At 43.3% G+C, this 15,380-nt stretch overlaps 1 protein-coding gene across 8 annotated transcripts in view; it reads right to left on the reverse strand.

Moving 5' to 3' along the window:
• Window positions 1–2,038: 2,038 nt before the first annotated feature.
• GTF2I (general transcription factor IIi) overlaps window positions 2,039–15,380 on the reverse strand; it is a 101,248-nt gene continuing 87,906 nt past the window's right edge. For 6 of the 8 annotated variants that reach the window (XM_027609913.2, XM_027609909.2, XM_027609911.2 and 3 more), the window contains 12 exons: window positions 12,810–12,911; window positions 12,029–12,094; window positions 11,506–11,689; window positions 10,321–10,379; window positions 9,829–9,909; window positions 9,303–9,386; window positions 8,779–8,962; window positions 6,973–7,001; window positions 5,260–5,301; window positions 4,445–4,486; window positions 3,882–3,957; window positions 2,039–3,180 (listed from right to left, as the gene is read on the reverse strand). In XM_027609913.2, the coding sequence (XP_027465714.1) occupies window positions 3,899–3,957; window positions 4,445–4,486; window positions 5,260–5,301; window positions 6,973–7,001; window positions 8,779–8,962; window positions 9,303–9,386; window positions 9,829–9,909; window positions 10,321–10,379; window positions 11,506–11,689; window positions 12,029–12,094; window positions 12,810–12,911 (932 nt within the window). In that variant the 3' untranslated portion in view covers window positions 2,039–3,180; window positions 3,882–3,898. The other 2 variants (XM_027609907.2, XM_027609914.2) reach the window with 2 other exon arrangements.

Genomic DNA, 15,380 nt, shown 5'->3' on the forward strand with positions numbered 1-15,380 from the left:
CGGTTAAACCAACCAAAGCACTTGAATTTATTGAGACCGGGGCTTGTGTTAAGTAGAATCTGGTAAGGTCTGGGGTCAACCTTCCTGTCTTAACACTTTTTCCTTTCCAACACACCTTATTGGTCCTCAGTGGTGGTGGTGATGGTGGGGCAGAAACCAGGCCACAGGGATGCTCAGAATAACCGATCTACTTTGAGAGGGAGCCAGCCGCCGGCTGCGGAGAGCACCGTGGTGGCTACACCGAAGGCTTCAGACCCGTGCTGAGGTACTGTCCCTGTCTCGGGGAAGACTGGGGAGGGGGGTGTGATTACGATTCAGCCTTTACTTCCTCATCCATGAAGTCTCAAAGCAACGTCGGCCTGGGGTGAGAGCACACTAAACACACCTCACTTCATGGACCAGAGGGCTGGGACCAATGACTTCAGATGTGCTCCCCGCCAGAAAGGGCAAGCTGCCATGTGTCAGCAGATCATGATGAGGCAGGGCAGGCAAATGCCAAGGTCTCTCAGGACAGACCCCCTCTCCGCTCCAGCTCCAGCGCCAGCCCTTCAGGCCCGCCCTCCAACGCACTGCCTCCCAAAGGCTCCAGGAACTGAGCCTCACTTTCCCCGCCACTGAAGGCCGGCAGCTTGGAAGGCGGGAGGGGGCCAGTGCTTGGCCAGACTCTGCGGATGGGATATGAATCCTACGGCCCTGGGATGTCTGGGCTTCTTTGCTTATACTGTTTCTGATGGAAATTTTCTCAAGGTTAACAGCTGTCCCGAAGCGGAGCTTGGATGTGGTTAACAAAGCCTGTGTTCCTCATCACTACCCTCCCTGGTAAAATTCTTTGACCAAAAGTCACGGAATAAGGAGGCCATTTCAGAAACACTAAGCATGAGGAGACCTATTTGCGCTGTTTCATTTTTCCACTTGGTCCTCACTGACCTGACAAAGATCTCGATGGGCGAGTTTAGTCCCCTCACTCCCTGAAAGGATCACTCGATCTATCTGTGGTCCCATTTATGCGGTCACTGCCGGCTCAGGGACACCGGGAGCCAGGGCGGCAACCTGGGAAAGCAGAACCCTCGCAGGGGCCTGGAGCCACAGGCGGGAAGGTTCTGGAGACGACAGTGAGTCACTAAGAACGACTTGTTTCACACACAGGCTCCTCCAGGAGGAGACGAGACAGCAGCACCCCTTGCTGAAGAGTCAACATTTCTTGAAACTACGCTTGTTAAGAGGGGAAGCGGAACAGGCCAGGACCGCATTCCCTCAACCTTTCAAAAGTTGTGACGTGGCTGTAGTGCTGGTTCTGGGCTGTTTGTCCAGAGTACACAAACTATCTGCTCGGCAGATGTGAAAGAAAAAAGGGAAAAAGAAAAGCCATACACGAAAACAAAAACCGTGCGAATGTGTACAGCATTTTTACACTGGACGTAAATACTCATGGCAGATAGGACAACACATCTCCTTGCTGAGTCTGTAATCCCACCACTCGTTTGTTAAAGAAGCCTTATACATAAGCGCTTAACTCCTTTTAAAAGTGGCCCGTTGATGGAGAGGGTTTCGTAAGCGGCTGGGATGGGAAGTTGGGGGTAAAGGCGCTAGGCTGTGCACACTTGTTTAGAAGGCTTGAAAGGAACCACGAGACCTGTTGGAGTAGCTATGAGCTGTTGATGTCGGCCGGCAGGCTAGCAAGCGGGGATCCCTGCTTTCCCCGGGCGCGCACGGGTCGGGGAGAGGGGAGAGGCAGAGGCTATGCTGGGAGAACAGGGAAAAAAATGTGTAGTCCATGTGTGATTTTGCATGTGGGAGGAGCTGATGCACATGCTCTCTCCGGGGAGGGATCCTGCCTCCAAATCCCGCGGAAGCTGCATACGGCTGGCATGTCACAGCTGCTGGAGTTGGGGGCTCAAGCCCCAGCTCAGATTGATGCGCACTGGTCTCAGAAAGCCTGCGAACAGTGCCCGCCTAGCCTTCACTGTGCACTCCACCTACCACCGAACCACCCACCTTCCCCAGACATAACCATGAAAACACCTTCGAAAGAAATGAATTAGTGTGTGAAAGGCATGGATGGATTTTATTTATTACCCTATATCTACAATTTAATTTGAGGTAAAATATAAGCAACACATAAAAATGCCTATTTCTGCTACCATGTAATATAATTCTCCATCGTGAATATTGTGATAAAGCTAATGAAAACTCTATGCCATCACGTACTCTAGCTTCTCAGAGCTGGTATTTTACAACTCTCATTGTCTGTGAAATCCAACCCACGTAAGATCCTCCCACAAATGGCGCAGAATATCGGGGGGCACATCGTTAGCTTATTGGCCCCTCACTCCCCACACCGGAGCCTCAAAGTTACAAGTAGAGTTCTAAAATAACGAAGGCGCTGAAAAGCCCTACAGTCTGATCCGAGCTGGAAGTGTCCCAGAGAAACCCACACCACAACAGGTTAGATGATCGCGAGGCTTTAGCGTCTGTCCCTGGGCTGGCCCAAACGCTCATACCTGACCTTACACTTCCGGTGCATCACGCGTTTGATCCAGGTGCCAGAGCTCAGTGGAAGAGGGTCCTGTACTTCGTCTCTAGGCCACACGCCGATATGCTAACCTCACTGGCTTGTTAGGTGATCCAGACAGTGGTGTTTTAATTATGATAAAAAACATATGAACCATGATAGATAGCTTAGGAAAAGGTTTAGTCAAATATACAGATACTAACGGTTCACTCAGTCGTCAAAGAGAGCCGTGAACAAAAGGATCATTTAAATGATTTTTCAAATAGAAAAACTAAAAGGACTGAACTATATCACAGGTGTTTCTTCACTGCAGGAGCTGAGATGTTCCAGTAGGAGAGATCTTCGCTTGATTGGAAAATAAACACCATAGCTGAAGGCTCTGTTGATACGTAAAAAATCTGATGAGATTCATCCCTGTCATTTTCCCTGTCGTTTTTCCAGCATTGCTGTAAAATCCTTATAATACATTCCAAAGTAAACCAGCCATTCCAAATCTACAGTCACTCTGCTCTTTAATTCAATTCACAGAACTGCTGAAAAAGTAGACATTTCTATCTAAAAGTAGAAAAAAAGGTTTGTATAGAAGGTATTTCTGTTATACAAGTATATTACACGGCTTGGGGCAGTAACAGGTCCGAAAAGCTCTTCTCACCCACTGATACTTTAAGCTAAAATAGGAGAGAAAACAAACAAGCAAGAAACCAGGTTATTCCGGTTACAGGAATTTAACACTGGCAAACAGCAAAACTCAATCAACACTTAAGTCCACAAACTGACATAATATGGCAAATTCCCAGACAAAAAAAAAGGTCTTTGTATAAAAAAGTGCACCGTCAGGTACAGATCAGAGCAACTGCTGTGAAGCTAGACCCTATAACCATCGTCAACTATTCAACAGCTCGGGCTTAGCGAGGTTCGACGGCCCCAAAGCAGCAAGCAGCGGACTCCTGGGGTAGAGCTGCCTCTCCTGTTAACAACTTGGCCAAGTTCAAGGCTGTAGGTTAATTAGGCAAGATGCACAATGGATTGTGCATCTTTCTGCAAATGCTGTTTTTGTCAGTGTAGTGATAGGGATTCAGTGTATTCCAATGGAGAGGGTGAGATTTGCCCTATAGATTAGGAACAAAACATTTTCCTTTTAGCGCAAAAGTGTTTTTACATCTTTGACTCACAAATATTGATCTAAAGAAAATCTCTCTGCTTGATCCTCTAACTCAAACCATCCAGTAGGGCTTACACTTGACCTCCTATGACCCGAAGGTGCAGGGCACCATTTATGGCTGAAGCAGGGAAAATACACTAGCTCCTGAACACACAGGCAAGTTCAGACGAACATTAGAAGGCATCCCAGACACAGAAGCTGATTTACCCTAGGAGGGAAGAGGTCTACCACGTAGGGTCTGGTTCTTGCTTGATCTGAGAGTTTCCATCAGTCTCCTTTATTTCTAGCAAGAAAAACAAAAGGGAACTGGTAAATTGCACTATGAATGCAAATCTGTATAATTATAAACCCACTCCTACCAAACTATGTACTAAAATAATTTAATAGGAATCATAAGATACTAAAGGTAACATTTTCAGAGACAACGTTCCTCTAGCAATCAGTTCTAAATTGTGTTACTCAAGTTTCCAAAGTGACAAACACCTTATTGCTTATCTATTCAAAAGTCTAGGTTAGAAAGTAGTCACTGCACTTGTTCAGGATTCATTAAGAGTCATTTGGAGAAAATGGAGCAAAAGAAACACAAGTCATCGCTAACACGACGTTTCTGGACGTAACCGACAGATCCAGTTCACCCCGAGACAAAAGAAAAAAGAAAATACAACCGCAGGGTTCTAGGAGGTAGTGTGAAAACCACAATCAATCCTTCGTCCTGAGCACATTCTTAAGGAACTTCAGTGTTTGGCAGCTGGACTAATAACCCTTTTTACCTTCTGTCGCAGGAACCTCCAACTGGCTGGGCTCAGCTGATTCTGAAGAGAAACACATGAAGATTTACTCTAGTACTGTTCTAAAGTCACTCTCACTTACTTAAAGGGCCTAGAGGAAGCAAGGAGAAAGCCCTCCAGACAGTGTACACAAAGCACAAGTCCCAGATGCAACGGCAGCCATAGCGTCTTGGGATTAAACATGACGACTCAACCAGACTCCCCCAAATCTCCTTTTTGGGCATGTGTTAAGTTACCTTACGCAACCCAAGTCTTAAATAACAATCGTAATTAACAAAGCTCTAACGTGAAAGAAAGAAGTTCCTTTTTAGGTCTTTCCCTGCCTTCCTGTGGATACCTCTTTGATAAAATAAAAGCTTTTCGTTGCTTTCAAGCGGATCACAGTAGCAGGCCTCAATGCTGGTTTCTAAGGAATGTTTAAAGTCACAATTTCCCCCTGACAAAACTGGGCTGATAACAAGCATTAGATATGAATGGCATAAAGGGGTAAAGTTAGAAAGACACGCTTGTCACTAAAAAATTACACTCTACAACATCGGCCTCCTAGTTCCTGACCTCCTTTCTGCCTGACCAGGACTGTGGGGTCAAATGGCATGTGGCCCACAGTTCTCAGTCAGGATCCAGAGCTTGAGCTTATACAGGCCTCTGAACACAGGAGCCAAAAACACGAAGTCTGACTGTGTAAATGACTTTCCCTGACGTTATTAGCACATGTAAGAAAGTGAGGCCCCACAATTTTATGTTATCCATTGTATCACAAAAGTAGGAATATTTCTGTTTTACCCTGCTGAATTTACCTTGTATCACTGGGCCTTCTGACTCACTCTGATCAACCAACTCTGAAAATAAAAGCAGACTGATTTAAACAATAATTTAATGACATGCGGTTACAATGGAAAAGCATTTTTACATACATTCTGTATTTGGATGCTTCAACCTTGCCATAACAGGCACTATTTTCCTTATGACAAGAAGGGAACATGTATTAAGAGCTCTGGTATGTCCCGTCAGAATAACTAATTCATAGTAATTACTGGAAAGTTCTATTAAACACTATTGCACAAGGATGAGAACAAAACTGAACTTAATTTTAAACATAAGGGAAGGGGCTTAAAATACAATACTCTCTGAAACTAAAAATTACACAGAAGACAGACGCACTGGGAATAAAAAAAAAATCTGAAGGAAAAAACCATCATTGGATTTCTTTAAATGACCAAGTTCCCTGGTGTGATTTAAGTAGAGTGTCAGAAAGAGGATTAAAAATCTATGAAGCAAGGCCTATGTCCTCTTTCATCACTGACACTACTGGATACTAACTATTTGGCCAAGAAAGAGAATATATTAAAAATAGAACCTATAAAAAAAGAACTCATGGTTTAGGGGTACAATCAAATGAATACATTTTATGATAAAGTGAAACCCAAAACTTGGGAGGCAGAAGAGAGAGAAAAAAAATCTATGACCCTGAAGAGTGAAGGCCCCAAACAGGGCCAACAGTGTGAAGCAGAACAGAAGGGCAGGGGGCACCTACACTGAGTGCCTGATTTCCTGGGTGGGGGGCGGCTCTGCTGCTCCAGGGGCCCCGAAAACTCCGTAACATGACACTGGAGGGGCTTACGCTCTCCCAGCGAATAAACTACAGAACTGGGTACTCAGTGTAGATGGGTTTTAGAGCTGGAATAATAATACCAACTGGAAAAGAGACTGAAGCTCTAACGGTATTGGGGAAAGAGAATTCTCACTTGTGAAAAACTTTAATATTTAAAGTTAATAGAACGTAAGACATGTACGTATAGTATTTGCTAGAAATGTGATTTTAAATGTTATGAACATCAGGGAATTGGAAAACCACATACATTTGTTCGTGCAACAATATTTGAGAGCCCAACCTGTGCCAAATACTGGCTTCAATATTAACAGAAGCAAGCGACATCACATTAAAACACCTACTTGTTTCAGCACCGCAATTACACACTAATAGTAAAGGAACTGCAGTAATATTATCAAATTCAGATTGTACTTATTGAGCACATAAAGTACGGCTCTAGGTTAGGGGTCAACAATCTTTTTCATAAAGAGCTAGTTAGTGCATATCTCAGGCTTTGCAGGTCACAATGGTCTCTTGCAGCTTCCCAACTCTGCCATCAACAAAGAGGCCAGGAAATGTTCTAATAAAACTTTACTTACAAACACAGGCAGGAACTCGATGATCCCTGTTTAGGATGTTTGACACCAAAGGAGTCATTTAAACTGCTTGAAGACTCTCAAAATGGGCACTAATATCACCATTTTATGAATAAATAAACTGAGATTTAAAAGGCTAAGCATCTAACCCCATCTTACATGTAGAAAAGTGCCTAGTGCCTTGACACTGAGGCTAAAACACCAACTTTGCCAGGTTACTGCAGTAGGTGAAGTAAAACACTACATTCTGCGAGCAAAGACACATGCACACAGTCTCTCACACCCCAGAAAAGAAAGGAAAAGACTTCATGAAATTTACTCACGGTTATTAATCACAAGTCCTGGAAATGGTCTAAAGAGAGAAACAAATTATGTTAACCGTTTATTTTTGTTCTACAAGAATTTACATGTAGTTTATTTAACTAATATTTAACTCACGTCACTTACGTGTTAAAATGAGCAATGTTATCCAACTACGTTTCAATCTTACTTTTTAATCTATGAATAGATAGACATATGAATAACTACTACAGACCATCATTAGAAAAGGCCACACTAAAGATGGTGAAAACAACAGAAGCCAAGAAAAAAAGAATACAGTAATTTCAGTGACATAGTCTAATGGAAGCAAGCTTTTACCCAGACCCCTGGGGAAGAGCATGGACCATGGACATGGGTTAAGTGGGACAAAAACGGGATTTTTAGGGAAAGGGTACTGGGAGATGAGTGGATGACAGAAAGCCTCGGGAGGTTACCACATGAGCTATTTCCAAGAGCCAGTCCTAAGTGATTTGTACTAGAAACAGTGGGAACTTAACAATGAACCGACTGGGAAGATTTAGTGATAGCGACGTTTTGGGGAGCTGGAAAGGGTGAAGATGACATGGACTCTTGGGTGCCTGGGTGGCTCAGATGGTTAAGCGTCTGCCTTTGGCTTAGGTCATGATCCCAGAGTCCTGGGATCGAGTCCCACATCAGGCTCCCTGCTCCTTGGGAGCCTGCTTCTCCCTCTGCCTCTCTCTCTCTCATGAATAAATAAATAAAAAGTTTAAAAAAAAAAAAGATGACATGGACTCTTGCTTAGGCAGATGGAAGACAGGATGTCTGCGGAACACCTACTGGACAAACACGTATTAATGCGATCTCACGATGCTGTTAGAGTGTAGGTACAATCATCATTCCTGCTCTGTGGATAAGGAGCCCATCCTCAAAGGTGACAACTACACTTTTATGGTACAGACAAGGAGACAGAATGACCTGACTTGGGATCAGATCCCTGTCGGACTTGAGCCTGGGATGACGTTTCTAAGACACATGCTGGCCAGCTGTTTTCTGTAGCGGGTCAGCCAGTAAATATTTTCGGCTTTGCAGACCATACTGTGTCTGTCCCCACTGCTCCGTTTCACCCCTGTAAGCTGAAAGCTGCCGTAGACGCTATGTACTGCCAACTGTATGTAACCGTGTGTTTTTTTTTTTAAAGATTTTATTTATTTATTTGACAGAGAAAGAGATAGCGAGAGCAGGAACACAAGCAGGGCGAGTGGGAGAGGGAGAAGCAGGCTTCCCGTGGAGCAGGAAGCCCGATGCGGGGCTCGATCCCAGGACCCTGGGATCATGACCTGAGCCGAAAGCAGCCGCGTAACCGACTGAGCCACCCAGGCGCCCTGTAACCGTGTTTTAATAAGGCTTTATAAAAACAGGCAACAGGCTGGATCTGGTCCATGGGAAAAGGTTTGCTAACCCCTTGCCTTAAAAACAGGAGAATTAAGAGTCAGCTCAGAGGGTGCCTGGGTGGCTCAGATGGTTAAGCGTCTGCCTTTGGCTCGGGTCATGATCCCAGGGTTCTGGGATCGAGCCCCACATCGGGCTCCTGGCTCAGCAGGAAGCCTGCTTCTCCCTCTCCCTCTGCCTCTCTCCCTGCTCATGCTCTCTCTGTATCTCTGTGTCTCAAATGAATATTTAAGAGTCAGCTCAGGGAGAAGAGAATGTCACAGTAGAAGAACTCAAGTATTTTATGTGTTATACAGAAAATTTGATTCTATTATTACCTAGGACTACATTCTGGAAGATGACTTAGCCTCACGACGGACAGAGTCATTCTTACGAACAAGCGGGGAAGGCTCACTTACCTGATGACAGTGAATTTAATGAACTCAGCAGAATCTAAGATCCTCCTCATGGAGCTGATTTCCAGGTAACTGGGGGCTTTGAATGACACTCCGGGGGGCATGCCGTCAACCACCACACAGCCAGGGTTAATTGTGATTTTCCTGTAGGGAACTTTCACAGGGAAACCCATACCAATAGCTTCACCTAGGACAAGACAAACAGCATAAAAGCACAGGTCAACCTATCATCTCCGACGTGGTTAGAAAGCACATGAGCAACATTAAGTGGGAGAGGGAGAAGCAGGCTTCCCGCGGAGCAGGGAGCCGGATGCGGAGCTCGATCCTAGGACCCCGGGATCATGACCTGAGCCGAAGGCAGACGCTTAATGCCTGAGCCACCCAGGCGCCCAGAACACCTGCATTTCAACTTCATTTCCTTTTATACAGGAAGACAACAGCTCTCCGAGCATGATCTACCATTCAGCTCTCGCTGGAAGGAAATGTCCTAGCTTATTGCAGTGGCACTATGCAAACGCGAAACTCACCAAATTTCCGACTGAAGAGGTCGTTCACTTGCTCTCTGAGCTGTCTTGCTTTTTCAACTTTTGACAGCCTTTCGTTATCATCATCTAGAAAAGGCAAGAGGACGGTCATAGCTAAATAATGCAATTTTAATTCCAGGTCAATTTTTAGGTGCTCTGAGTGAACTCGCTTCATGTCTTGCAAGATTTAAGTATTTTACACTAATCGAGATTGAAATAACCAAGTGATTTGACTCTAACAACAAACTGAAAATGTTATGCCTCTGTTCCTGTTATAAGGAACTCTGCCGCCTCTTTTGTACAGATTTCCTCAACAAGACACTAGGTACTAGCTCACGCTGCGGGCTCTAGGTAACTGCCTAGAGCCTTCCGGAAAGGAACCGACGAGGTGATGTGTTTGGTGAGCGCTCTCTGCAGGGCGGGTGGGGGCACAGCATGGCACAGGATGAGTCCCGGGACCCCGAGTCAGTCGAGTGAAAATCTGAACACAGAAAACCCCACAAGCGAGAGAAAGGCAGAGAAACCATACCTGGAATCGTCACCTGAATGATGTTAAGATCTTCAACACCTGATGCAGTAGTATTAACGTTGGGCGATGAATTTATTTTTCCTTAAAATAGAAACTTCAGATTAGAACACACACAAAATGTAATTAAATCAGCTCTGTTGATGCGCTTAAAATTCAGACTACACAAGATAGTATTTACCCCAATTTTGTGTAAGGGTTGGTCCATTTGATGGTATACTTTGTCATTCTGGGGGAATTAAGCTTCCTGAAAGACTGCTCCCCACCCCCCCCCCCCACCACACTCTTTTCTCTTTCTCACTATGCTTAGTACAGCATCAGACATACAAAGATTCTCATTTATTAAATAAACTCAAAATTGTAAATCAGTCAAACCACAATCTTTAATAAGCTTTCTTGGTTTTAACTCAGTAGCTGTTCTTTCAACGATTCTTTTAAAATTACTGCTGCAACGTAAGTTTCCCACAGCACACGTTCTGTAGCAAGGACACTCACTTGGAGGGCTCTTTGAGGAGGAGGTGCTCTCCTTAATTGCGGTCTCAAACATTTCAGGCCTGAAAAACAGGAAGGGAGAAAAAAACATTCTGTGCTAATAATCCCATAGTAAAACGTTAAAATTAAACAAAGATTTAAAAGAACCATTTACTTTCTGTACACATACATTCAATTCTTAGTAATGGAAGAATAGAAAGAACATGTCCCTCGTCTAAAACATATACAAAATCCCCAATTCTAATCATGATCACACCACCAACCCAGCTCCGTCTAGCTTAAATTAGTTTCTCTTTCCCATGGTTTCCACCATATCCTGGAAGGATCTAGTGCTAGACTTGAGAATGGAAACAGGGAACACACTGTACACGGGCAGCATGGAAACAGAGGACAAGCTTGTGGAAACTTAAGCGCGAGTCTTTCTCTAGGAAGACGCAGAAGCAGAGGCCTTAGCTACTGCCAGACCTATCCAAACCTCTCCAGCCCTCTCCAGCCCTGGCCAGAAGTACAAAAGGTGGCCATTGTGGTTGGCAGTGTCAGCTTTGAGCATTTGACAATACTGTTGTGTGACTCAGAAGCAAGCATTAATAAATGACACCTAAAATTCACTTCCATTAAATTCAAATAATTCTTGAACATCAACATATATTTTTAATTTCTGATTATTCCCATCCACTTCAATTGTGTTGGCCTAATTCATAGAACTCCAAAGCCAACAGAAATTTAAAATATTCTGGGGGCGCCTGGTGGGCTCAGTTGGAAGAGCATCCGACTCTTGATCTCGAGGTCATGAGTTCAAGTCCCACAGTGGGTGTAGAGATTACTAAAAAAAATAAATAAACTTAAAGAAAGAAAGAAAAAATATTCTGTAAGCTGGAGGAATCATAGGGCTTTACAAAACTGAACAACTGCTTAGACCCCAGCAGCATCGACCAATAACAGTAAGACAGTGGTATATCGAAAAAAATCAAGCTGCCATCCCTCTGACAAGCTACAGCCCTCCTTCCCTCTTATAACCAGTTACGAAACATTTAACAGATCTACAAAAGCACAGCTTAAAGAGCCTTCTTTTTTGCCTCCTAGACCTAATGAGGTCTTGATACAAAGGTGAACCCAAGCACCAATCTGCCCATGTCAGAGCACTGCCGCCGCCACCCGGCCAGCCTCCTTTCAGCTTACTGCCCTTACTTTTTAATGATGAACTTAATCTTGGCCTTGTTTCTGAGTATCTTCTCCAGCCTTGGAATGCCAAAGGTGGACGGCCGCCGGAATGGCACGCCCTCAGGGAGGCCCTCCACATAGAAGTCTTCTGGGAAAGATTCAAATAATGCAAATGGTACTTTCACAGCTTGCTTCAGGCCAAGGGCTTCGCCTGTAAAACACACCCAGACGTTTCTATTCTTTCTCATGTTCGTCACTTTTCAAAACTCAACCTTTGTAAAAAAAAAATCCTTTTTAAATTACGTTTTGCAGCTACTAAAATTATATTCTTTTTTTTGAAAAATCATATTACTTTTAATTTTAGAAAAATGTGTTCAATTCTGCAGTGCTCAGAAAAGTGGGAGAAATGATGGCATCCATGCTCACAAAACGCATGCACTTCCCATGACAGTAATATTTCAACGCTGAACATTTTATTCTGCACACATTCTTAGACTACTTGAAAAAGGCTACCATACATTTTAGCACTAATATTTCAAAATAAACTTACCGCATTTTTCATTGAAAAGATTCTCAACTTTCTGCTTTAAGTCCGTGATTTTGGCATTCCAGGCCTCTGCAAGTGAAAAACAAGACAGTTAGTAGCAATACTTAGCAAAATACATCTATGCCCAGCAACTTATTTTATTGTGCATCTTTAAGAAGTACAAAAAAGGGCGCCTGGGTGGCTCAGTTGGTTAAGCGACTGCCTTTGGCTCAGGTCATGATCCTGGAGTCCCTGGATTGAGTCCCACATCGGGCTCCCTGTTCATCAGGGAGTCTGCTTCTACCTCTGACCCTCCTCCCTCTCATTCTCTTTCTCTCAAATAAATAAATAAAATCTTAAAAAAGGAAAAAAGTACAAAAAAAAAAAAACCCCACATATGTTTTTAGCAGAGTCGTGTCTTGGCAACTACTTTAATCCTACATTATTAAACGGTCTCACTCTATTACTAATAGATTGGCAACAAATGACATAGGCTAAAAATAAAAAACAAATGAAAACCAAGAAACCTCCCAAAAAACAATGACAGCACCTTCTATGTGCCAGGTATGGTTCTACCCTTTAACTTAGTACTTACAATCCTCATAATAACCCAAGGCAGGAAGTAATATTATCCACACTTTACAAATCCAGAAACTGAGGCACAGAGGGGTTAAGTAGCTATTATAGTACCTTTAATAGCTCGTATATACCAACTTACCAAATAAGAATTCACCTAGAAAAATAAAGTGTATTGGTTCCTTTTATTTAAAATGATGAAATTAAGAAAAAAAGAATTCATATTTACCAAAGGAAAACTCTCTCCCTCGAGGCTTGAAGGGAACATTAGAACCATTAGTCTGGGTAGGGGTTCTAACCGTGGAGGTTTGAGGGTTGCTGTTATTAGGGCCTAAAGAAGAATTAAAAGGAAAAAATCATAATCAATACATGTACTTCATCATGTTTAAGCACTGCTTGTGATTTCCGTGAAAAACCACGTTAAGTTCAAACAGTACATAAGCACTGTGCAATGCAAATGGGCACCGAGGCCCCTGCTACTGCCTCCATCCATTTTTCTACTTCCGTCCCTACCTTCAGCCATTTTCATCCCAAACAGAATTAGCTTTCTGGAAGATCTGACGAATTTTCAACTCACTTAATGCTTCAACGCACCCTTTTGGGGCCATCTAATTTTGGGGTAGCTATGTTTCCTTATGTATTTTTCTTTCAACCCCTGAACATAATCCAACTTCAGGTACTATCTCCACTATGAAGCCTTCCTTTGGATTCTCTAGCTGACTCTGGACACATCCCTCCTTTGAATTCTTAGTAAAATTAGAAACAGTGTTATAGGAAACTGGTTCTTTTTCCACTGAATGAAAAGGACTATTAGTTTAAGTTATTCTTATAAAACCAGGACCTGACTCTTCTTTATGTAGAGATCACCTAATGCTTAAATAGTGAGTTTATTTTAATCTGAAGCCAGCCAGCAATCTTTAAAAACAAAATAGGCAAAATAATGGGAAAATAAAAAGAAATTAAGGTTCTTCAGATTTCTTTAGAAAATAACCAACATTCTAAAGATACATCTTCAAACTCCGAATTTCCCAATTTGCAGAGTATCTGTATAGACTCTGGGCTTTCAGGGTGCCTGGGTGGCTCAGTCAGTTAAGCGTCTGATCTTGATTTCGGCTCAGGTCACGATCTCAGGGTCCTAGGATAGAGCCCTGCATCTGGCTCGTGCTCAGCACAGGGTCTGCTTGTCCTCCTCCCTCTGTACCTCCCCCCACTCAAGCGCGTGCGTGCTCTTTCTCTAAAATACATAAAATCTTAAACAAATGAAATAAATAAAATGTCAAGACCCAACATTCTACTCTTTAATTATTTCAAAACTCCCGAATAAAAACAAGAGCTTTCTTAAGATGGCATAGTGATGAAAGCAAACTAGCAGCCTGGGCTAGCTGGTGGGTACAACCATGAAGAGGCAATCAGTCCATCCCATCACCAGAGCCCTGCAACAGGGCTACTAAGTCAGCTCACACCTCTGCTTAGGCTCCATACTCATGAAGCAAGCCTCTGATAACAGGGTGAGACAGGAAGGAACTTGAGAGCAGCAGACAGAATGGACTTGACTGAAATATCTAGTTCTTAGTCTACATTAATAAAGCAGCATTCGGGTTTATAGTTTAGTGAAATAGCACCACATACCCAGTGGAAAAACTAAAATTTAAAAAACAATGACAAATGCCGAGGATGGGGAGGATGGGTGGCAACTGGAAGGCATCCACTCCTGGTAGGAGTGTAAAATGACAAAACCACTTCAGAAGACTGTTCGGCAGTCTCGCAGAACGTGAACAGCTCCACGATTTTGCTTCTAAATACCTCCTCAAGAGGAGAACATATGCTGCACTTTGTACACAAATGTTCACAGTATCGTTTTTAGACAAGGCTGGAAACAAACCCAAATGTCCACTGACAAATGTATAAACAAAATGTGGTGAAGCCACACCATGGAGGAATACTCCACAATAAAAAGGGGATATGAAATATGCCACGAGTGTTAAATCAAAAAGCATTATTCTGAGAAAAAGAAGCCAGCCATAAAGAGTAGAGCCAGTAGGATTGCATTTATATGAAATTCCAGAACAGGCAAAAGCATTCCGTGGTGACAAAAAAGCAGACCAGGGTGGCGGGGGGGCGGCGGTGGCACTGGGTGGCTCAGTTGTTAAGTGTCTGCCTTCAGCTCAGGTCATGATCCCAGGGTCCTGGGATACAGCCCTGTGTCAGGCTCCCTGCTTGGCAGAAAGCTTGCTTCTCCCTCTGCCACTCCCCGTGCCTGTGTTCCCTCTCTCGCTGTCTCTGCCTGTCAAATAAATAAATAAAACTTAAAAAAAAAAAAAAGGCAGGCCGGGGTTGCCCGTGGGCCCGGCTGCTGTGGCCTGTGGGGAACAGGGCAGGGTGATGGAGATGTTCCAAAAATTGACTAAAGTGGTGGCACCACCATTTTCCAAAACTCAAACCGTACAACTACAATGGGTACATTTTACTGTGTATAAATTATATACATCTCTTTTTTAAAGTAAAACAATTCCAAACAAGCACCATGTATAATTTAAAACAGAGTATTAGTATGGTGCAAGCAAAATACCTCCCCCCAACACTAAATTGCCAAAAAGTTCCTGGACATGGACACAGCTTTTACTACATTCATCACCTTAAAATACTAATGACTATTTTATGGTATTTTAATGAATATTACTTAAATTCAGAGTCCATTTATAGACTTGGTGGAGCAACAGAAAGTTATCGTGGGACAAGGACCTCTATGGCATGGGGAACGTAATATAAACCTATTCTCTGTTAATCTGAAGGAAGGTCA

This window comes from Zalophus californianus, chromosome 10, assembly GCF_009762305.2.
Source record: "Zalophus californianus isolate mZalCal1 chromosome 10, mZalCal1.pri.v2, whole genome shotgun sequence".
In the NCBI taxonomy this organism is placed as follows: domain Eukaryota; kingdom Metazoa; phylum Chordata; class Mammalia; order Carnivora; family Otariidae; genus Zalophus; species Zalophus californianus.